General features: G+C 38.2%; 1 protein-coding gene across 2 annotated transcripts in view; it reads left to right on the forward strand.

Moving 5' to 3' along the window:
- The window catches only part of LOC136827577 (uncharacterized), a 25,073-nt gene extending 2,698 nt beyond the window's left edge, over window positions 1–22,375 (forward strand). Inside the window, exons 1-3 of one of the 2 annotated variants that reach the window (XM_067085060.1) lie at window positions 15,312–15,547; window positions 17,386–18,089; window positions 21,130–22,375. In XM_067085060.1, the coding sequence (XP_066941161.1) occupies window positions 17,404–18,045 (642 nt within the window). In that variant the 5' untranslated portion in view covers window positions 15,312–15,547; window positions 17,386–17,403 and the 3' untranslated portion in view covers window positions 18,046–18,089; window positions 21,130–22,375. Of the gene's footprint in view, window positions 1–15,311; window positions 15,548–17,385; window positions 18,090–21,129 lie in introns of those variants that run through there. The other variant, XM_067085066.1, reaches the window with a different exon arrangement.
- The last annotated feature ends 2,625 nt before the right edge of the window (window positions 22,376–25,000 follow it).

Consider the following 25,000-nt stretch of genomic DNA (forward strand, 5'->3'; position numbering starts at 1 on the left):
AACAAACCCATGTAAAACGTACGGAACGGCCAAACACACCGTGCTTTGAATACGTACATCTTCGACAAGTACCCCGGGCGAAATGCATATTCTATTGTTCGCCGCAAAGGAATAGCGAATAAATAGCTCCTGGAGTAGAAAGCAAATGCCGGCGGAAAGATAACAAAAGAGAAGGAAAAGAAAATGATAATGATAATATAAAAGTAGGTGAAGATCTTCTCTTGCGGCTTGGCCACCGAACTCCAAACTCGCCTCAGGTAATGTCCCAGACTTGTAAGCGCCTGAAGACTTGACCGCAGGTGAAGTATTTATTTACTTCGCTGGTAACTTTATTTCATTTTGGAAGCAGTTAGACAGCAGGCGGTTCTGGACTCTTACGTATCTGTTTCTTCTTTTGTTTTATTTTACGGAATTGCTGCTGTCTTTCGCGATGACAAACTTGCCAGGTTGGTTGTGTATTTATCATTCTTACGTGCGCGAGGTCGTATGAATGAATGCATACAATCGTGAGCACATAGCTGATCATTAACTTCCTGTGGAAGCCATTCATTACCCAAGGTAAAGTGAATTCGATTAGCTGGCTTATTTATGGGTTCATACACACACACACACACACACATATGTATATATATATATATATATGTGAATATATATTTGCATATATATATATATATATATATGTATGTGTATATATGTGTTGTATATATATATATACATAAATATATATATCATCACGTTCCATATTTTATGATTCAGTTATATATATATATATATATATATATATATATATATGATATATATATATATATACATTAATTTATCAATTACACAATTGTTCTGTATTAGTAGATATATATTAAAGTGATCATTATGTATGTATGTATGTATGTATTTATTCAGAAAAAGTTACAAGCTTTCTTGGTTGTATATATACATATACATACATATATATGTACGGATATATATTAATAAAGATGTTTGTCCAAGAAAGCTTGTTTTATCTGAATAAATATTCATTTGATACCATCCGGTTTGAATGAGGATTTAGTATATATATATATATATATATATATATATATATATATATATATATATATATATATATATATATATATATATATATATAATGTAATATGTATGTATATATTTATATATCGCGTATGACTAAGTTACTCTCCAATACATTACGTAAGATGCAAATACCCGATTAAGCGAGATATCCAGCGACAAACTGAAACGTAACGCCAACCAACTTTTACCAGCTCATTAAAGAGCCTGTTTTTATGCGAAGCCATTTAAAACCGGTTTCAGCGTGACCTTCCCAAGCACGAGAGTGTCTCGAAGCATCTCTCTGCTCAGCCACTTGTGGGAGATTTTATGTCGAAAACATGACTGCGCACAGTGATTATTGCTTGTTCTTCTTGAACCCCCACCTCCGGAGGTAGGGGGTGCCTTGACCAAGAGGCTTCTCTAGATTTTACCGATTGCATTTTCTGGAATGAAAAGCTAAAGTCGATTAATAATAATAATAATAATAATAATAATAATAATAATAATAATAATAATAATAATAATAATAAAGTGTTTATTGATAAAAAGGTTGTTAAGTGTGTTAATAATAATAAAATAATCAATGTTTATTAATAAAGAAAAGTTTGTTAATAATGTTCAGTGTTTATTGATAAAGAAAAGGTTGTTAATAATAATAATAATAATAATAATAATAATAATAATAATAATAATAATAATAATATTGTTCAGTGTTTATTGATAAAGAAAAGGTAGTTGAAGTATGTCAGTTTAATAATAATAATAATAATAATAATAATAATATTCAGTTTTCACTGATAAAGAAAAGATTGTTGAAGTGTGTTTATCTAATAATAATAATAATAATAATAAGAAGAAGAAGAAGAAGAAGAAGAAGAAGAAGAAGAAGAAGAAGAAGAAGATTCACGCGTTTATAGACAAAAGAAATCGCCTTTCAGACATGCTAATCCGCACACTCCTCTTCTCTTGGAGTCTGCGTGAACAGGTTTGAAATTCTGGTCAATGAATGACAGCCCGAGGGAGGGGACCGGCGAACTGCGGCGGGCCTGAATTTGGGTCCTAAAAACGGGTGCACTCTTACCCGAAGCAAAAACTCGCCTGTCGTTCCGAAGGTCGGTTTCGCTTTCGACTTCCCGCTGTGACAAGCGAAAAAAAGTGACAAAATAAAGAGGTCCACGTCATGGAGGTTTTTCAAGGTTGGTTTTTTTGTGGGGGGTGGGAAGAAAAGTGGCAGAGAAGATAGATATGTGTGATGTCCTTTCATGGAATTTTTGGAGGGAAGACGAACGGCTAAAAAGTGTATTTCATTTTAGGGAAGAAGAGTGGTACATGAAGGCCAGCTTACGAGGTTTTTGACGTTTTTTCAAGGTTGCCTTTTACGGTTAGATTTAGTATTCTAGTCAAGGAAAATCTCGAATTTATTCCAAGTTAAACTGTACACGCGAAGTTACTGTGTTTTTAGAGACGAGCAGAATAAATAAACAAAAACAAAAAGTAATCCCATTCACGAGGCGCTTCGAAGGTTCATTTCGTAAAAGGATGATTTTCGAGTCTCTTCACTGATGAATGCCATTCCAAGGAATAAGACAGAGTCGGTATTTAAAGGTGGTTGTGAGATTTTGTGGCATTTACTTTCGAAAACAGTCTTCAGAGATGTGAATAAGCATCTCCATTTTAAACGCCCTTTAATAGGGGTTATTCTCCTCAGAGCTGCGGGAGAAGTTATGGCCCATGAAATCGGTGTCACACTGTTACATTCCTCGGCATTTTTGAGCATTTTGCATTAAATAGCTAATGATGGTGGCAAAGTGTGAATTCGTTCATGGTCTCATCTTGCCAATCAAAGATCGGCACCTTCGTTGTACGCAGGAAGAAGGGAAGAGAAAAATTGATTCTAATGCAAATTAAATTAACACACTGGAGGTGGTAGGGGAGCTATATAACCTTCTGGGAACTAAAGTCTTCTTGAATGAATGTTGAAAACATTTAATTTCAGTTATGAAATAAGCCTTGGCCCATTTCACGCAGGCTTCCTTAACGCTGTCTGAGGTACGAAAATAGGAAACTGCTACATTTTCAGTTAACTTTCGAGTAGAAATATGTGGTTTACGAAAGGTAATGTAATATAAACTGCACTCGCCTAAAATAGATTACGCGTACCCTTAAAAGGAAGCAACTTGCTTGTTCACAGTAGCAAACAATTAGGAACAGTGTGACAAGTAAGTCCGCTTAGCATCTTCCCTCACTGATGGCAGAACTGCAGATCCAATCTGATCCTTAGAATGTCTACTCGTAGGGACAAGGATTCCGTACGTCCAGTAATTTCAGACCTCCTGCAAATCATTCTCAGAAACCAGTCGCGGCCGGGTTATAAATTAATGTAACCAGTCTCACATGGCAAGGTCGGATATTATCTCTGACGTATGAAGGAATTTGTATCCATTCTCTTGTCAAAAGTGAAGTTTCGGGAGTTGTTTTTCGTGTAGTTCCTCGCACGTATGAGAACAAATGAGATCTGTATTTGAACTCTGACCAACTTCTAGGCGACTTACAGGTGTTGATGGTTCCCGTTAGGAAATCATTCTGAGGAGATGAATTAAGACACTGTTACAGTAAACTGAAGATTAGCAGCCAGAAAGTTACATCAGAGTTTTATTGGGTGCCCCGTAGTAAAATTACGATTAGTGAGGAAAATTTAAAATTCAAACGGTAAAGATAATTACGAGAAAAAGAAAATTATTCATGCATAGAACGATTAGTACTTCGTGTTGCTACAAACGACACTTAATATTCGCTAAACACAGGGAGTCGGTGAAGGGTCTGCTAAGGTCATAGCATCTGCATAAGGCGCCAATTCCCTTGTATGGCTGACGTCGCTCTCTCTCTCTCTCTCTCTCTCTCTCTCTCTCTCTCTCTCTCTCTCTCTCTCTCTATGTCTATGACTTCTGTTTTTGATCATTTTAATTTAGTTTTCAATTTTTTTTTTTTTTTTGAAACTAACAAATCTAGCCTACCTTGTCTCCATTCCAAACAAACCCGCCCTCGCCCCCACTACACAAACCTCAATCCCACGCCCACCAATCAAAGCCACTCAGCCTGCAGCCTGCCTCCGGTTAAAGAGGAGCTCGACCGCTTTTTGCCGCTTCAGCATTCTCGAAAGTTTTCCCCTGGAGAAAGTCGCGCGAGGCCAGTTCGCCTTCGCCATCTTAATCGGGGAAGAAAGTGAACATTAAAAACGAAATGGCTGACCGTCTTTTTCCTATGTTTTCGTTTTCGCTTTTCTTATTTATTAATTTGTTTACCTAGTTTATTTTTTGTCTTTTTCCTTTCCTTCTTTCCAGTTTGTTTCGGCAATATAAAGTGTCACGATTCTCGTGTTACATTTTTTTTTTTAGTATATTCCTTTCCCATCCACACCCAACTCCCCTGAAATGGGATGGCTCCACGAAGTACTACCTCTCTTTGGGATGAAATTGCTAGACCCTATAGCTTTGCCCCTCTAATACTCAAGGAGCTTAAATATCGATAAAGCCTGGCATTTCTTGGTGGTCACCCATCCAAGTACTGATCAGACCTGACGTTTCTTATTTTCGCAGATCGGACGATCAGAAAGACATAACGAATTCTTGTTTTTACTCATAACCTTACATACATTTTCTAAAGAATACAAGAATGCATCAAGAAAAAGCATGCATGAAGAGAAGCAATAAATAAAATTAGAGGTATTATCAGTAACGAATAACATTTTTCTTACTTTACCTTCTTCCTCTTTAGAACAAGAGGAAATCAAATTCTTGCCACGTAAAGTTTATTTCCACTGTTTACACGAAGCCTTTGAATAGATTCCACCCGTCATTTTCCTACAATGAAAATGGTGCAGGTCATATAATAATAATAATAATAATAATAATAATAATAATAATAATAATAATAATAATAATAATAATAATAATAATAATTATACTTTACGGAATTTATGGAAGATATTCATTTTCATTTATATTTCCACTGTTACCGATTCAATTTTTATAGTCATTTCCTCGACGAAGAAGTTATTGCTGAAGATTCTTGTCTGAATTTTATCCGTGCTTTAACATCCGATGGCAATTCATCATACTTAAAGGCCAATTCATCATTGAAATAACTGAAATAATAATGATTCCGTTTGCCTTCAGTGATCCCCAATCTTATATCAGATGGACGAAAAAGAGAGTGATTGATTCCAGCGAACATTTCAGCTCACGGTGTGCATGCAACTTGGTCAACGTTCATCCTAGGCTGAATCTGTGGAGACCTTCAGTTGCCGTGGTCTATCCAACCCCCTTCAGGGCCAAGATAATTAAGGGGCCAACGGAAATTCTGCCGGGAACTATTTATTTTATCTAATTAATGGATGCTTTCGTCAATATTTCCTCAAGGACGTCGGCGAATTGCTGTGGACTTCATATGTCGTTGCGAATATCTGATGGCATTCAAATGCATTGCCGTGAATGTCTGAGATTATTATGCATCGTTGAAGATCTCGATTACCTAATTCTATGACTGTCATCAATTGTTACAGATCGCTGATAACTCTGATGCATTGGTATGAATCTATTTTGACTATCATACATCGCTGAGAATCATTATTGACGTTATAAGTTGCCATTGTGAATCTCTGTTGATTCTATTACATTTCGTTATGAATCACTGTCGACATCACTATGAATCTCAGTGAATCTTAACTGACTTTATTAGCAGTCGCTATATATATCTTTGTGGAGTCTGTTCTACGTCACTGTTAATCTCCGTTGAATCTGTGATCTCTCACTATGAATCTATGTTAACTGGACAATTTGTCGCTATGTATATTTCTGTGGAGTCTATTGTATATCACTGTTAATCCCCGTTGTACCTGCCATATATCGCTCTGAATCTGTTTTGACTGTTGCAAATCGCTTGTCTATACCACACAGCGAAAACTAGTTCTCAGACCCCTAAGCCAAGAAGTTATTTTCACCTGCGTACTAATACCCGCTGAGGCCGGCAGCCGGTCCTTCCCTTCCCATCTGTAGATCATGGGACGGGAAAGTAGGTGTGCTTCGAACGCCAGACCCAGAAGAGGGAGGCCCCCTTTGACCCGCTTACTGATGTCGGTGAAAAAATGGGGAGAGTGGTTAAAGTTAGCGAAGGTTTTATTTTTCGATCTTTACTTCCTGATTCTTGATGACGGCGTGTTATATTCATTTCTCTGGTCAAAAAACAATTAATAAGATGTTCGCTTGAAGTTGTTAGATAGAAATTATCAACTGCAATATTTGTTGGATATTCTCAGTTCGATTACCTGACTAGGAAGCGTTTGATTGAAAATTTGGAACGAATGCTTTTGTTTATCGTATTCTTGACAAATTATATTGTAGTAGTATCTTGAATATCTGTGTCAAACTGAAAACGAATTCTTTTGTTTAGCGTATTCTTGACAAATTATACTGTAGTAGCATCTTGAATATCTGTGTCAAACTGAAAGCTTTTAAGACGAAGCTTTTAAAATTTTCTTGTAACCATAGCTATCGATTTTAGTTACCGGATTGGTACCGTTAGCTTTGCAATACCGTAATCCTCTTTATCCTGACATTTTTTTACACAAAACGTAGAGGACCGCAAATCCATCCCTGCAGGTGGCTTTCTCATTAGAATGTTATACTTGGTGTTCAATATTTGACCTCGTGGGCTACTTATACCAATTAACATGAGTTGTCTGCCTATATAGCAGTGTCCCGATTCATCATTTGATAAGTGTTGTATCAGGCCACGAGGCTCTGTCGCGGTAGCTCGACCCACTTTTCCTTAACAAACTGTTTTTACTCTCCGTTGCATTAATTAAAAAGCCATATTCATTTGGTATTCGGATACCGCATCCCCTTAGAGAGAGAGAGAGAGAGAGAGAGAGAGAGAGAGAGGAGGAGGAGGAGGAGGAGGAGGAGGAGGAGGAGGAGGAGGAGGAGGAGGAGGAGGAGGAGGAGGGGAGGAGGAGGAGGAGGAGAAGAAGAAGAAGAAGAAGAAGAAGAAGAAGAAGAAGAAGAAGAAGAAGAAGAAGAAGAAGAAGTTGCATTAATTAAAAAACCATATTCATTTGGTATTCGGATACCGCATCCCCTTAGAGAGAGAGAGAGAGAGAGAGAGAGAGAGAGAGAGAGAGAGAGAGAGAGAGAGAGAGAAGAAGAAGAAGAAGAGAAGAAGAAGAAGAAGAAGAAGAAGAAGAAGAAGAAGAGCAGTTGCATTAATTAAAAAACCATATTCATTTGGATTCGGATACAGCATCCCTTAGAGAGAGAGAGAGAGAGAGAGAGAGAGAGAGAGAGAGAGAGAGAGGAGGAGGAGGAGGAGGAAGAAGAAGAAGAAGAAGAAGAAGAAGAAGAAGAAGAAGAAGAAGAAGAAGAAGAAGAAGAAGAAGTTGCATTAATTAAAAACCATATTCATTTGGTATTCGGATACTGCATCCTCTTAGAGAGAGAGAGAGAGAGAGAGAGAGAGAGAGAGAGAGAGAGAGAGAGAGAGAAGAAGAAGAAGAAGAAGAAGAAGAAGAAGAAGAAGAAGAAGAAGAAGAAGAAGAGGCAGTTGCATTAATTAAAAAACCATATTCATTTGGTATCTGGATACAGCATCCCCTTAGAGAGAGAGAGAGAGAGAGAGAGAGAGAGAGAGAGAGAGAGGAGGAGGAGGAGGAGGAGGAGGAGGAGGAGGAGGAGGAGGAGGAGGAGGAGAAGAAGAAGAAGAAGAAGAAGAAGAAGAAGAAGAAGAAGAAGAAGCAGACTTGCCAATAAGTGGAGGAATTCCATAGGCACTTCATTTCTATCCTCCCGAAGAAACCCGCCAATCACCATCTCCACAGGCTGCAGATGCATCTCTTTCAGCCAATCCCGTTGCAGCAACCAGACTCGCTGACCAATGAACAACGAGGACGCGCACAGAGGCAGAGACAGAAGGCTTGCGGTGGGAGGAGATGGAAAGCAACCACTTAGCAGGACCTTCAGGACGCAAATCTGAAACTCGTGCGCACGCGCATGCGAGCGGCACTCACTTCCTTGACCCACATCTCGACGAGCATTCCTATCGTTCGCGCTTGCGGAATATTCATTTGATATGTGAGGCCAACCATATTTTTCATTGAGGAGGAGAAATCTCTCTCTCTCTCTCTCGCGTTTGGAAGACTTCAAAGATACCGCCTCGTTTGTTCATTATCATTAATTAATATAAATGGCATGAGAGACGGTTTCAGTCATAGAAGAGATATGGCAAGGTCGTGCTCAAAGATGAAATCCGTTAGAAACGTTGTATGAGATTTTCTTGATTAATATTTCACAACTGAGTTACGTCAAATGAAACAATGTTCATCTGCAACGCATTAAGTACCAGTTAGATAAATGGATAGTTTTCCTGTTCTTGTTCTTATTGCTTCAAAATAAGTCTTCGAATTCCTCGGTCAAGTAATTTTTCAAGATTCCTTTGAACCAAACATCAGAATTCTCCCATAGCTTCCTTTTTCAATAATCGTTCCCTCCATTTTATGGTCACTATTTCCTTTACTTTCCTCGTTTCCGCTGTGGCCTTGGCAAGGTTCGGGCCACAGGTCATACACACAAACAAAGATCTGAGGTAACTTTATCCTTGAGGGTCATTCAACCCCGACCCTCCATCTGCAGTATATATCAGGGTTTCCAAATGTCACTATACATTAGGCATCTCAGGCTATGGCAGACGAGAGAGAGAGAGAGAGAGAGAGAGAGAGAGAGAGAGAGAGAGAGAGAGAGAGAGAGAGAGAGAGATGGCAGTAAAACATCTATTTTAGAAGGGAATCGTAGTTTCTATCTTTTTCACATCGTGAGTTTTTAATGTGATTTCGCCTTTGATGTATCCAAGAGAAGAAGAAGAGCTCTCTCTCTCTCTCTCTCTCTCTCTCTCTCTCTCTCTCTCTCTCTCTCTCTCTCTCTCTCTCTCTTGCCCGATTTGTTTGTTTGCATTTTCAGCAGAAAAATTATTCACACACATCGCCGTTTTTACCACGATGGCCCTCGTTGCTCTAACGTCAGTATTGGGAAATCACTCAGTCAGTTATGAGTGAAAGTGATTAATTATTGCTATCATCTGGTGTTGTGATAGCCGTGGTGGTAAGCGAGCGCCTGGTCTCCAGGATAAATGGTGTCTGGTTGCAAAGCTTCGGGCCAGTGGACAGAATGGGGTTACCTTGCATTGCAGCTACTTCCAGGTCACTCTTGGACAAGGTCCAGGTCACTCTTAGGCAAGAGTATAAGCCTTCCCATAGGAATGCAGCACCAAGGACCTTGTGGAAGGCAAGACTTTGGTCTAAAGGTTAGGGATATTCCCAAAAGACAATAAGTAGTTGTACACTCGTTAGACGGAAAAGCAGAATTCCAAATCTGTCCAAAAGAAAGTGTGCAGTTGTACACTCGTTAGACGGACGAAGGAGAATTCCAAATCTGTCCAAAAGAAAGTGTGCAGTTGTACACTCGTTAGACGGACGAAGGAGAATTCCAAATCTGTCCAAAAGAAAGTGTGCAGTTGTACACTCGTTAGGCGGACAGAAAAGGGAATTCCAAATCTGTCCAGAAGAAAGTGTGCAGTTGTACACTCGTTTGACGGACGAAGGAGAATTCCAAATCTGTCCAAAAGAAAATGTGCAGTTGTACACTCGTTAGACGGACAAAGGAGAATTCCAAATCCGTCCAAAAGAAAGTGAGCAGTTGTACACTCGTTAGACGGACGAAGGAGAATTCCAAATCTGTCCCGGCAGAAGTTATAGTGACTCCCGACCTTATCTTTCCTCATTAATCTCCCGGTGAAAGGTTGTGGTTCCGCCTAAAGGGGGGACAGCCATGGTAACTATCGGTCTACAGAGATCTTTCCTGGGCGTGTACGCCAAAGGCTGAAGTGTGATGCTCGTTGGTTCGGATAATAACTGCCATTTCATCTCGCAAATGCTCCCAAATTCGGCTCGCACCACGAGCAGATTTGCTCGATAGCTGTACCAGAATGTTCCACAATCCACGTTTGTGACTTTGGATTCAATATCAGTGGAGCAGCGTTTGTGATCAATTGAATCCATTGCAACACGGGAATTTCCATACGAGTGACAGGATTTACTAGTCTTGAAATACAGAACAAGAAGGTATGGGCGACATCGGAGGGGAATAGGGGTATGGGCACGTTCCTTTGTTTAAAAGGCTACACTTTCTGAAAAATATATATATATATATATATATATATATATATATATATATATATATATATATATATATATATATATATCTAAATTTTAAAATATTGAAATAAAATATTTATATTTTTATTTTGTGCATATCTTCAGAGACAGAAAGTACATAAACAGAGAGAAACAATGTTACCTCGAGCTACATCTTACATTGCATAAAAAATCGAAAAACAACAGTGAGTGATTAACTGCCAAACAACAAATTAGTCAATCAGTTATCTAATTTATATCGACACTGCTCAGGACTATCGCCATTTAACCTAATTTGACTGCATTTGATATTACGCTCAATTACTTCAATCAAAACCCAGTCTGTTGCTCATCTTCCTACCATATGGTATACACGAAACCCATTACTTGGGCAAACAAGCAAAAAAGTAAAATAGAAATTTTTTTTTTTTTGGAATAAGAAAAAATTATCCAGCGGACCCTAATTTTGCCATAGTTTTCTTCGATGCTATAATTAGGTCAAAGTAAACCCACTTTGATTTATTTTTAAAAACTCTTCATTCAATCAAATATTCCGAGCTACAAAACACTTGAACTCCTGAGAAACATTATTTTGATCACATTATTAGCATAAAAATCAGAACATAAGGAGTTAAATTAGACTCTCTTCCTAGAAAAGGAAATTTAGACCAATTTTGAGTCATAAAAACGTGAAACGTAAAAATGGCAAAGAAATGACACTCTTCCTCTGATGCAGAATTTACAAAGAGTTCTAAACAAATCAACTCTTCTACAAATTAAAATTGTCTTCGTTCACGGCTACCGACCAAACAAGTTATCGTTATCACGTTTGGTCTGGAACCCCTGGTCGAGTGATATTTGTGGCACTAATCCAACTTCAGATAATTCCATATGGTTCTCTCATATCTATACAAGATCTCAGCCGTGTTATTCTAACAGTCATTTACTGTCCAACTTCGGAGTTCTCTTTCCGCTTTCGTTTGCCCTGTCTCGTATAACCTTCCCTCCTTTAAAAGGCAGAATGGTATATCACTTCTTCCTTCTTTTTTCTTGTTTTCTTCAGACCTGGGCTAATAAAGGGCATTAGGCTGTCCGTTCCATTGTCCTCTCCGCCCTAAATAATTAATATCAAATTTTACTTCCAATGTACAAAGTCAAAATTATAATTCAGAATGTAAAAATATCTATCGTTGTCTCAAGAAGTCAAAACATTGGATAAACGACTCTGTAAACAACGCCTAATCATTCCCAGCCACGCCTTTTAGACTAGCAAAAAAAATAAGAAAAAGGGGAAGAAGAATCACGCAACCCACTTGCGGAAAGAACAGCAGAAAATTATCAAGTCAGGGTTGACTCACAGCGCGTTCTCCCGAACCGGTCTTGCAAGTCTAGCCATCTCGTGCCGACGGCGGTTACTCGGACTGGTCAAGATTTACGTCAATGAAAATCTCGCTGGACGACTTCCCTCTTTCATTTTTCTTTTCTTCTTCTTTTTGCTTGCGAGTAAGTTATTTGGCCACGTCGTTCGCTGTGCGCTTACTGATGACCTGTTTATGCGTCGTTTTATGCAACCGTATCGGTCACTTTCATTTTATTCCGGGTTTGGGCGGGAACTCCAGGTCTTCTAAAGATCGCTGAGCTCCTTGCGAGGTATTCTAGTAAAACTTACATGAGAGCCATTAAAGTTATGTGCAATGCTAACAATTATTATGAACCAAAACACCTGAGTTCCCATTTTCTATAGAGGCGTAGGCAATGTAATGAGTAACTGTGGAAAGCTTTGGACTGTAACAGAAGAAATATACCAGCTAGTCTTACTTGGGAGAGACTGCTGCCAGATGAATACTGACTGTCAATCACCCGTGTTCACAGCTGAAAGTGTAGCGTCAACAGTCTGGTTTTCCTAAGATGTCCCTGTTAAATCAACTACGAGACATTCACTGAAAGTCATGTGAGCGGAGACGGTTAAAATCTACGGAAACTACACGAAATATTCAGCTTAACCAGCGGGTGTGGTAGGGGGAGGAGCAGTGGTTTATCGGATTCTAGCCTGGACTAACTCATCAAGAACACTCTCACGTCTTGGTTACCAACTCATTAGTAATCTGGATGGCGACTTCCCCGTCTTCATCAGGCCTTATCGTCCCAGCTTTCAAACAACGACGTGTTCGTACGAATTCGTGAAGCGCCTCGATTTCAAAAACTGGCGTGTCAGTGTTGACGAGGGTGTCCCATGTGTGTCCCCGATTGAAAAATTATCATTTAGACCGAACATCCTCTTCCTGTTATCTGTTAGTATGCCACCTCGGCTAAATGATGAGGGCTACGAAACGAGTTTTGGCCTACGTGCGAAACCACCTCACTCGCTACTACTGACAGAACAGGTTCTAGACGTGTAATTTGGTGGAGAAGGAATGCCTTTATCGACCGTGGAAAAGCTGAAGGTTTCTCTATATACTGTTATTATTTTGAGAGCTTCTTACTCCTTCTTTTCATCTCCTTCGGCCTACCATTACCTTTCTCCCCAGTTCCTATTGCGCGTGCGTCTTGCCATCCACAGTACGTCATTGGGTGAGGTCGCAACCCGGCTTATCTTCTTTCTTTTGTTCGAGAAACAAGGTGGCCTGGTCTACGTGATGTGGGACACAGATAGCAACTTTTTTTTTTTATTCTCTTTATTTACGGAAGCTCAGGATGTTTACGTACATTGTCATGTTATTTACTCCATTAGTTTAATCCACTTTCTCCTCGTGAAGGACTCGTCTCTCTCTCTCTCTCTCTCTCTCTCTCTCTCTCTCTCTCTCTCTCTCTCTCTCTCTCTCATTGAAATTCACGAGGCCACTATGATGTGGACACAAATGCGTATTAGCGCTGAGAAGGAAGGACTGATGATGCCATTGCGCGCACACACACACACACACACACACACACACACACACATATATATATATATATAAATTTATATATATATATATATATATATATATATATATATATATATATATATATATACATATATATATATTCATCAGAAAAAGACTTAGTTTGATATATAGGGTCCAGAAAAAAATGGAATCTTTCATGCTTCGGTTGATCTAAGCAGAGGCTTAAACATCTGGTGGTAAGTCGACTCAGGTGGGTAGCAGCAAGGGGTGGAAAGGTGGAAAGTGTCATGGGGTCAGCAACCTCATGTCAACCACACTCGCCGAGAACCGGAATGTCCTGGAACCCTCCTTTATAAGGATAAAATCTTGAAAGATTTTATTGATATCGTATTTACAAAGTTCCGCGTATAAGTATAATTTTCCAAAACACCACTGTGCACGTTTAGCGTTTACCGAAGTATGAGTATTCGTACGTATAATTCATTATGCGTATGCATATGTACGTTTCTGTATATTTGTGAGTATTTCCATAATGTTTATCTGCATCACATCAATGTTCGTGTGTCTGGATACAAGATTCCTTTATCATTCTTTCTCGTCACACGTGACCTGCACATCGTTGATCAAGGTCAGACTGCCGTTGCAATTGTACTGCTAAATGAAGGTGACCTTTGCAACCTGGGCCTATTATTCTGTTGGCTTGGCGCGCTATTTCACAAACTGGATTTTGGCGTCTGTTCACGATTGGCATCACAGACTTATTCGTCACATCTTTGCCCAAATTAGGCCTAGGTTATTTCCCCTTATTCGCAGTTCTTCGTTGGAGGGTGGGTAGAGCTCTCGGCTAGCACGCCGTTGGCCCAGCGTTCGACTCTCCGACCGGCCAATGAAGAATTAGAGGAATCTGCTTCTGGCGATAGAAATTCATTTCTCGTCAGAATGTGGTTCGGATTCCACAATAAGCTGTAGGTCCCGTCGCTAGGTAACCAGTTCGTTCTTAGCCACGTAAAATAAATCTAATCCTTCGGGCCAGCCCTAGGAGAGCTGTTAATCAGCTCAGTGGTCTGCTTAAACTAAGATATACTTTTCCCCTTAGTTATTTAATATTATTATTATTATTATTATGATTATTATTATTATTCGGGAGGAGACCTTCTCTGTGGGCAATTGCATTAAAAATTATAGCTGTTTCCACAGCATTTAATTTATACAATCTTCTCTATTTTTCTTATCTTTTTTTTTCCTCAGGCTGTAGCTAGTGGATCAGGTTTCCCAAGGACATACAAAGAGTCCTATTTTCTTAGCCTGACGTTTCAAAGGCTCTCTCGCGTTCATTTTCAAAAGGGTGAATGAATGAATGGCATGCAGGTTACCAGGATATATGTAGCAAGCGGGGGTGTACCGTTGTCAAGTCGGTTATTCATGTCCTGGGGAAACCTGATATACCAGGTAGAGGCTGAGAAAAAAAAAGATAAGAAGAAGAATAGAGAAGACTCTGTATAAATTAAATGCCCTGGAAACAAACAGCTATTATTATTATTATTATTATTATTATTATTATTATTATTATTATTATTATTATTATTATTGGAGTGTTTTTTTTTCACTTAGGTAACGTTTCCTTGCATCAAGGAAAATGTCAAATCACTGTCTCCATTTTTTTCCAGTAGGGGCTCTGTCAAACACTGAACCTATGCTTATTTCCCTCATGATAAGTCTCGAAATAAAAAAACCTTGATAATTGTATAGTTTCTCATTGCTTTCCCACTCCTCTCTCTCTCTCTCTCTCTCTCTCTCTCTCTCTCTCTCTCTCTCTCTCTCTCTCTCTCTCTCTCTCTCTCTCTCTCAACCGGGACTTGACACTCGACTAAGCTCCCAGTCACAACTCGAGTATCTTGAGAACCGCTTCCATCCAACCGACTTAAAAATAGCCCTTCCTTCACCGAGACCTCTCATTCACGACCTTTTTTCAGCTTTATTTTATCAACAATCCCTTCATCTTTTCCGCTAAGTTTTCCTTTTCCTGATTGATGACGCGCAGTTGAGTTACTGTTGCAAAACCAAAACGGTTTCGCAAGCGGGCTAATCATGATACGTAGCGTGAGTGTTGCCGCGCGGGGTTCCCTACATTCCGCCTCACAGTCTGAGGAAGAGAGCTGTGTGGAGAAGTTGGGAGACTGAATGGAAGACGCCGGTGCGTCTTGTGTTTCTCCGCCAGAGTTTTGTTTGTTTATCCAGTTATCGATCTGCTGACTGTGTTTGCTGTTTGTATGTGCACACGCGCTATAAAAAGTGTATCGACTGACGAGCTGACCGACGAAGTAACGTGATTCCAAAAAGGAGTTTAGTAGTGTGGATTGCTGTTCGCGTAACTGTAAGTACATCGGAGGAGTTTGTTCTAGTCCTGTACTTTCCACGGCGAGTCATTTCTCATGTTTTATTCACGTAAAGCTGCGAGTGCATTGTGATCCTGAGTTCTGAGTTTAATACTTTTTATTCTGATGTATAATTAGAACTTCAAAACCCACCCACCGTCCCCTTTTTTAAATCTCTTTCTTTCACAGTTCTTACGCCTCTGTAACGTAAGTTGATCTCAGTTCATTGGTCATTTGCCGATAATTGGTTCTACGGCTTTACTACTTTTAAAACTATTTTTAATCATTATTTAACTTTTCGAGTCTATTATCTTTCTTTAAAACCTTATACATACTTCGGACACCAAACGTTGTCAATTCAGGCTCTCAAGGTTGAAGGCGAATGCTCATATAGGTTGAAAAATATGCATTAGAGAGAGAGAAGAGAGAGAGAGAGAGAGAGAGAGAGAGAGAGAGAGAGAGAGAGAGAGAGAGAGAGAGAGAGAGAGAGAGAGAGAGAAAGTTAAGTATATCTTAGTTTAACCAGACCACTGAGCAGAGAGAGAGAGAGAGAGAGATAACTAGTATTTGACGGCATTTCATCCCGTGCAACGTCTCCTTTTAGAAATAATAATAAGGTGTTGTACATTCTTAGGTTATTATTTACATCTGAAATCAGAGGTCAAAGGTCATTCTAATGGGTCATCTTAGACAATGCCTACACGAAAAAGGATTGAAGGATTATCCTCAGGATGAGCATCAATATCAGAAAGTCATCAACCAATTATTGTATTTCATAAATAATTCCGACAAGTGTAGCGATGGCATTGGAAATTGCAACGCATGTTTTATTTATTTATGCTATCAGTCAATCAATCATAACGCGTGGAGGATTCCATGCTAAACAACTTTGATCGACTGTACGTTGGATATAAATCCTGGAAAAATCCTGGAAACCGCACGAAAAAGAAACTGGTTCTTCCAGCATGTGGTTTGGACAGGAGAGCGCAGTCCATTAGCTTTCTCTAAATGAAGCTTCTCTTGGTCACGAGATGCATTTGAGGTCAAAGGTGAAACTTACTCAGTATTTCTGTCGATAAGTTAAAATCTTTGTTTGTGGTAAAAACTGAATTTGATAAAGTTTGTTTTCAAGAAACTTATATATAGAATCGCAAACTCATTTTCACAAGTTGGATACATAAGAAAATTAAAAAAAAAGTTAGAAAGAAGACTCTTTACAACTTTAAAATAAAAAAAGTTACTGAAATTCACTTTCTTGAAACTTGAGAGACATCCATCGACCAAAAATTCTCTTGGAAACTTAAAAGAAATTAAGGTCCTGTGACTAACTGGTGAGGTTGCTGACCCCCACGTTTATAAATATTCTAGTCGTCACTTGGAGGGAATCATGAATGCTTCAGGTGTAGCCCCCGCAACTGTATTCGGGGCTATTCTACTCTATGGAGCCTGACGAAGGTATTTTTATCTCTTATATATCCTGGAGACCATCTTTACTTGTACGTTGTTCATGGTATATTTGCATCATCACATTCATTATAAAAAAACTAGATCACGTCACAATAAAAACAGGGTTTTTATATCTTTTACATCACCACATTCATTACGAAAAAACTAGATCACGTCACACCATGTTTTCATTGTGACGTGATCTAGATTTTTATAATGAATGTGATGATGTAAAGGATATAAAAACCTTTACATCATCACATTCATTATAAAAAAACCCAGATCACGTCACAATAAAAACAGGGTTTTTATATCTGCTTAATGTAATGCTCTATCACTTCGTTGAGAGTAGACGCACGGAGACTGACATGCCGCCTCCTTTCAATTGCAGATCGCAGCATTCGCCATCATGAAGATCTTGGCCTTAATTCTGATATATGCAGCCGTTGCTTCCGCCAGCGGACTGCAACACGTACCGAGAGGAAGAGGCAGTGCCCAGGCCGTTAGGTCAGCAGCAAATCTCAACAACAACGACGACCCGCGTTCTTCTTCTTCTTCACTTTCTCGCGAGCAGGAAACCGGCTCCTCTATTCCCGAAGGAGAAGAAGACCCTCCTTCTTCTTCTTCCTCCTCCTCCTCCTCCTCCTCCTCCTCCTCCAGCGTCGCCGTCGCAGAACCAAAGAAGAAGTTCACCAGCGACCAAGAGCTCGTGGCGGAGATCTTCAAGCTCTTCAAATACCCCTTCGGCAACACCGTCATCCTCATCATCACGCTGGTGGTCGTCACGCTCACCCTCGTCGGTCTCCTGAAGAAGGAGCAGGAGCTAGAGGCGCAACACGAGGCCGAGGCCATGGAGAAAGAAACGTACTACAACCAATACTACGACTACTACAGCAACTACAACCATCACAATTACAATCCCAGCAACTACAATCCCCACTACAATCCCAACTACAGATACAGGAGCTTGCAGTCCCCCTTCAACTTCTCCCTCAGGGGGATGGTCGACCTCGCTCAGAGGGTTTATACGGCGCTCCAGAAGGAATATTGAGGGTCGGTTTCCGAAGGTTTCGATTCGCCATCCGAATGCTAATGGTGAGAGACTAGATTAAATGTTTTACGGCCGTGTGAATGTACAGTAGAACCTCTGCTACAGATTGTCCTGTCTACCTATGTACATGAACCCAGACATACACACACAACCATCTATATATATATATATATATATATATATATATATATATATATATATATATATATATATATATATATATATATATATATATATTATATATATATGTATATGCATATTATTTATATATATACATTTTATATATATATATATATATATATATATGTATGTATATACACACACACATATATATATACACACACAAAATGATGCAGGTCACTTAAGTTAAAGATTCCTCTACGAGATTGGTCACACTGTTGAGATTTGGTGACGACTGACCTACTAGAGTTCTCTCTGTCTAACTTCATCAAAGCTTCTTCGTAGAAATATACTGTCGATGACAATACATTATTTATACAACTGAAAACAGCAGAATTTTGATATCCATATCCGTCAGAACGTTATGTTGAAGGATTCTACGATAGAGATTAACCTGTAAATCCTCTACAAGATTTGTCACATTCACGACAGAGGATTTTATAGACACCAAATCTTTTGAATTTGTTTTTGTTTATCTTCTTGGGTGCGATAACATTTGGAAGAATTTATAGAATACTTTTTAATCACGTGGTCAGGCATTGTAAAGAAGACAGTCGTTTGCTATTCTTCTTCATATATTTTATAGACACCAAATCTTTGGAATTTGTTTTTGTGCAACGTTAGCACAGCTTTGCCAATGGCTCTCGGAGAGCTGAAAGCAAAATCATTCAGAAAATTCTAGGGTTTGGCTTAAATTCTCAATGCCGAGTAGGTGCGGTACTTTTATTTAAAGACAGTCTCCACAGGCTTAAGAAGTTTGTTTTGGATTCTTAGAACGCTTTACTTGCCAAGGCGGGGTATTTTAAAAGATGGCTGTTTTTTATGAGTCAATTTAAATTTTTAGTCTAAATTATCTGGATAATAATCACATTTTCAGTTACAATGATATTTCATTTGAGATATGCTTACCTTCACATTGTGACAATGTGAAGGTAAGCGAATGGAAAAACCTCAGTTTATTTCCAATTGCTCTTACGATCTGCTATCCAGATTATTTAGACTAAAAATTTAAACAGACTCACAGAACACAACCATCTTTTAAAATACCCCGCCTTGGCAAGTGAAACGTTCTAAGAATCCAAAACAATCTTCTTAAGCCTGTGGAGACAGTCTTTCAATAAAAGGACCGCACCTACTCGGCATTGAGAAGTTAAGCCAAACGCTAGAATTTTGTGAATGATTTTGCTTTCAGCTATCCGAGCGCTACAGGCAAAGCTGGGTTAACATTCCACAAAAACAGATTCAAAAGATTTGGCGTCTATAAAATATAAAGAATAATAGCAAACGACTGTCTTCTTTACAAAGCCTGACAACGTGATTAAGAAAGTATTCTACAAATTCTTCCAAATGTTATCGCACCCAAGAAGATAAACCTAGAGAGGACGAAGAAATTCTGCTAACTTTCCACTTTCATGGATTCCCTATTTTATATAAACATTCCACAATAAGCTGTAGGTCCCGTTGCTAAGTAACCAATTGGTTCTTAGCCACGTAAAATAAGTCTAATCCTTCGGGCCAGCCCTAGGAGAGCTGTTAATCAGCTCAGTGGTCTGGTTAAACTAAGGTACACTTAACTTAACATACCTGGCGAGAAAAAATCCTCGTTAACATTACGGAGTCATTCACTGAACAGGCTGCTCTGTGTGGAGGAAGGAATTTGCTAATACAGGGGCGAATGCTATTTGACATTGTAATAGAAGTCGATGGTGAAATCCCCATTTCTCTGATATTTAATCCCGAAGTGTCAAACAAGTCCTTTCGTCGTATTTTCCCAGTCAATTGATAGCATAAAGTCTTTCTTTGTTCTTAGTTTGAAGTCCTGAGACACTTTAGGAAAAGGTGAGGCGTTAGGTCTGGTGTTTTTCTTTTGTTATTAAGTTTTTGTGTCTTACTGAAATGGTTTCTTTACCCCAGACGTTTTTATTTTTTGTTGATTTGAATGTTTATGCTTTTTTTTTTGCAATTTCTGGCAAGCCAATAAACAAAACCATGCCTCACCTCCTTTTCGTCCGTCTCTGCAACTGCACACAAATACACACACACACACACATATATATATATATATATATATATATATATATATATATATATATATATATATATATATATATATATATATATATATATATATATATATATATATTATATATATATAAAATGTATATACATATATAATATATACATACATAACAGTATATATGTTACAGTCAAATGCGTAATCAGTAATGACTGAAATTTCAGTCATCACGCGTAATGCACTTAGGGACATTTGATCCCCCAGGAGCTAGTACTAAACATTTATGAAATATTTGACCCCCAGGGACTAATACTAAACCCGGCGAAATAGTGTAGGTGACTCGCTGTTTCGCCGTGTTTAGTACTAGCTCCTGGGGATGTAAATGTCCCTAAGTGCATTACGCGTGATGACTGAAATTTCATATTATGTAATGTGATTACGCATGTTGACTGTAACATATACATATATAAAAATATGTAAATATATGTATGTATATATACATACATACAGTACATATATACATATACTCGTATATGTATATAAGTATGTATATATACATACATACATATATACATATATGTGAATATATACATATAGGCCTGTATATGTATTAGCCTATGTATGTATATATGGATGTAATATGTATGTTTTTTTATTTATTAATATATATATATATATAATATAATTTATAAATATATATATATATATATATATATATATATATATATATATATATATATATATATATATATATATATATATATATAAAACACATACCTTCCACGGATATTTTTCAGATATTCGTACTGCATTCATGACATTACTGTAATCGTGTTTTTGCGCGCCACGAAGCAAAATAGTAACAAACGTCTTTTCCACTCCTCCAGGTAGTCGCGACTCCGGAATTCTTCCGTGAACGACACAGGATCTACGTTTATTGATGATGGCAGTGATATGGTCGTTACGAATCTGCGAGGAGGAACTTAGACTGGAAAAATTGAACGGCAATAATGCTCTCAAATTTCTACCATAAATGTCTCAGTAATCTGTATCTGGAATACATCATAGGTCTATTTTGTAACTTGCAATCAGAGGTCGTTCGGGAAATTTGATTCATGAGATTGTGTGTCATCTACATTTGAATTTCATTAAGAGTCTAAATTTTCTTTTTGGGTAATCATAAGGCACACTTGATTCGTGAGACGAATATCTGACCAGTCTACATTTAAAATATATAACTGTGTTCGTGTGATTTAGTACTCAAAATTCATCAAACTGTATTCCATTTATTTCGACTGAGGATGACCTCCTGTCAAAGAACTCCACGTCAGATTACTCTCCTCCGAACTGTCACTTCCTACTTCTGCATCTTAATTCTTTCTTTCTGTTATCTGCCTCGTAGAAGAGCACAAGTCATGTGCCTGCTTTTACAAGCGATGTTCAGCTGTTTTTTTTTTACCGTATTAACTTAACTGGCCAGTACACCGGACCAGGAAAGAGCCCAATTTGAAATCGTTCTTCCTGATCTGGTCTTAGCAATAGCGTTGTTTTAGATTTCTTAAGGAACTGAAGGTTGTCCCTTGCATGAGAGCTTTTAGCTTCTCGAATGGCAGAAGAAGACACCTCCTAGAATTACGTTTACATAAGCTCACTGACTTTACTGATAAGTAAATTCCTTCTATTCTTCGCGGAGGAAGCGTAATATACGTCATTTTTAATATCGATGTTGATTAATCTCCTTCACTGTAGAATAGATGTTTCCTTGCACTGTTAAAAAGACAAGATATCAAAGCCCTACCTAATGCTCTTAATTTAATGTATTCATTTCAAGCCTACGTAAAATATCGTCACTTTTGTATACTATTTATTTGCCTCAGCCTTGAAGGTCTGACTTTAGACGCTGCTGTACTTTTACGAAAGAACAGCAGTTTGTAATTGTTAAGTATAGCCTAACCACACTCCAGCACATTCTGACTGATAATTTAAACTGATGGTCTCTTGTGCTATTCTCATCTCTGGTGGTTTCCTGTTACTGAAACCTTCCTATCGATATCACAACACTCAGGAAATAAAAATTCATTAAACAAAAAATCAGTTTTGATCTATTGCTCTAAAATAAAGGATATTTCGACCACAAAGTGTTTTCTTAACATACTTCCTCTTATCACTTCACATATTCTTATCAGACCCTTTACCTAATCATTAAGCTTTGAATAGGTTTTCATTAAATTCCTTTTCCAAAAGTGTCTTTCCCTCTGATTCATAAATAAGGACATCATATTCCTATATCGTTGGAAATGCTCAAAAGTTCCAGCGTACTTTGAGATAATGAGCATTTCGGACAATTCCGGATCAACATGAAAAAGGAACTCCAGGATCAACATGAAAAATGAACTCCAGCATCAACATGAAAAAGGAACTCTAAAAAATGAACTCCAGGATAAAACATGAAAACGGAACTCCAGGATCAACATGAAAACGGAACCAGCATCAACATGAAAATGAACTCCAGGATCAACTCCATGAAAAAAATGAACTCCAGGATCAACATGAAAAAGGAACTCCAGGATCAACATGAAAAATGAACTCCAGCATCAACATGAAAAATGAACTCCAGGATCAACATGAAAAAGGAACTCTAGGATCAACATGAAAAAGGAACTCCAGGATAAAACATGAAAAAGGAACTCCAGGATCAACATGAAAACGGAACTCTAGGATCAACATGAAAAAGGAACTCCAGGATAAAACATGAAAAAGGAACTCTAGGATCAACATGAAAAAGGAACCCTAGGATCAACATACAAAAGGAACGCCAGGATCAACATGAAAAAGGAACTCCAGGATCAACATGAAAAAGGAACTCCAGGATCAACATGAAAAAGGAACTCTAGGATCAACATGAAAAAGGAACTTCAGGAAAAAGTAACTCAAGAATTCTTTAGTTTTGGAAAGATGCTCCAATTCTTAAGTAAATAAATTTAAGGAAATATAAAAAAGTAAAAAATGCGCCGAAGTTTCTTCGGTGCAATCGAGTTTTCTGTCCGGTGGTGGCCTCAGCCACGGCCCATAAAACTCTTAGCAGCGGCCCATGAAACTCAGCCACGGTCCGGTGGTGGCCAATGTTGCCACCTATAGCGCTGCCACAAGTATGATTATGGCTAAATTTAACCTAAAATAAAATAAAAACTACTTAGGTTAGAGGGCTGCAATGTGGTATGTTTGATGATTGCAGCCCTCTAGCTTCAGTAGTTTTTAAGATCTGAGGCCGGACGGATGGACAAAGCCGGCACAATAGTTTCCTTTTGCTCAAAACTAAAACCTACGTCAGTGATACTGGATAATCAGTCATAATCATTTGCTGGGTAACTAATGAAAAATAGAAGAAATCTTATCAGATACGAGCATGTACTCCCACGGAACTTCCTTTAAACGAAAAATGATCTATTTCTCTTGCTAAATTCTTACTTTTCTCACGTCCTGCAAACAAAACAAGGAGCCGACATATATCTAACTTAAAATTTTCCCCCCTTGATTCTTCGGTCATTGAAAAATGACCTGGTGGCATTATCTGCATTGAACTCCCGGGTGCCTTTGGCACCGGAAACGAAGGGTGGGTCAGAGGAACAGAAATATTTCTGCCGTGGGAAGGTTGCTGATGGTTGTGTAGTGTGTGTGGGGGTGTATGTGTATGAATGTCAACAGGTGTGTTTGTGTGTATAGCTGCCTAATAATTCTAATTTTCTTCTTCTTCTTCATATCATTTTAACCGGTGTTTAATTGATTTAGCTTTCCTGTGTTGATCATGGATCGCTTTTGGTCGCTAGCGGATCTAGGGTGGGGCATCTGGGCACGTGCCCCCAACCCCCCATTAAAAATGACAAAATGATAATACTGAAGATTTAGTTAACACAAATGAGAAATATAAAAATTGGAAAAAAATAAAAATCTATCATAGAAACTATATATATATATATATATATATATATATATATATATATATATATATATATATATATATATATATATAATATTATAAATATATATATATTTATGTGTATATATAACATGAAAATTGGTGGCCCCTCCATGAAATTTGGTGCTTTTGTTGGAAGTTATTATAAGCAGTTATCTAACAATGACAATTTCCTTCGAAAATAACCTACGGGAAAAATACATACATTTTACGATGCTTCCATTCTGCGGGTAACTCCTCTAAACTGACACCATTGCGAAAAATCTCTTTTTTGTATTTTCAATTCAAAGCTTACGATCAAAAAGTACGATGAATATTTCTAAGGCTGCAATTTCTTTGCATCTTCGTTTGCAGGATGGAATTACAAAGCAAATGTAAATATTCCTGGTAAAAGTCCATATTACTAATATATGCTCGACGAATATTTTGTTTGGCAACGTTGCCCCGCAGTACGATGATAGCATATAACTTCAATGAGCGCTAATATTAGCATATTAAGCTCTTTTTCAGGTACCGAATTACCAATCCACCAACATGTATACTGTCGAGCATAGTTACTGAGGTACGATTCTCGTGACCTTGGGCTCTGTCAAATTATCAAATTATTTCCTGACACGAAGGCTTCCCTATTTCTAGACTGCCAGTACTTTAACTGCTGACAAGAACCGCCTTGCTATGAATCAGATTCAACTTCAATCACTTGGGACTTATGACAGTGAAGGATTAGGGTGACCGTAGGAAGGATTAGGTCAAACATTAAAAGTAGCAGAATGTATTCAAGT

Source organism: Macrobrachium rosenbergii, chromosome 3 (assembly GCF_040412425.1).
Source record: "Macrobrachium rosenbergii isolate ZJJX-2024 chromosome 3, ASM4041242v1, whole genome shotgun sequence".
Lineage (NCBI taxonomy): Eukaryota > Metazoa > Arthropoda > Malacostraca > Decapoda > Palaemonidae > Macrobrachium > Macrobrachium rosenbergii.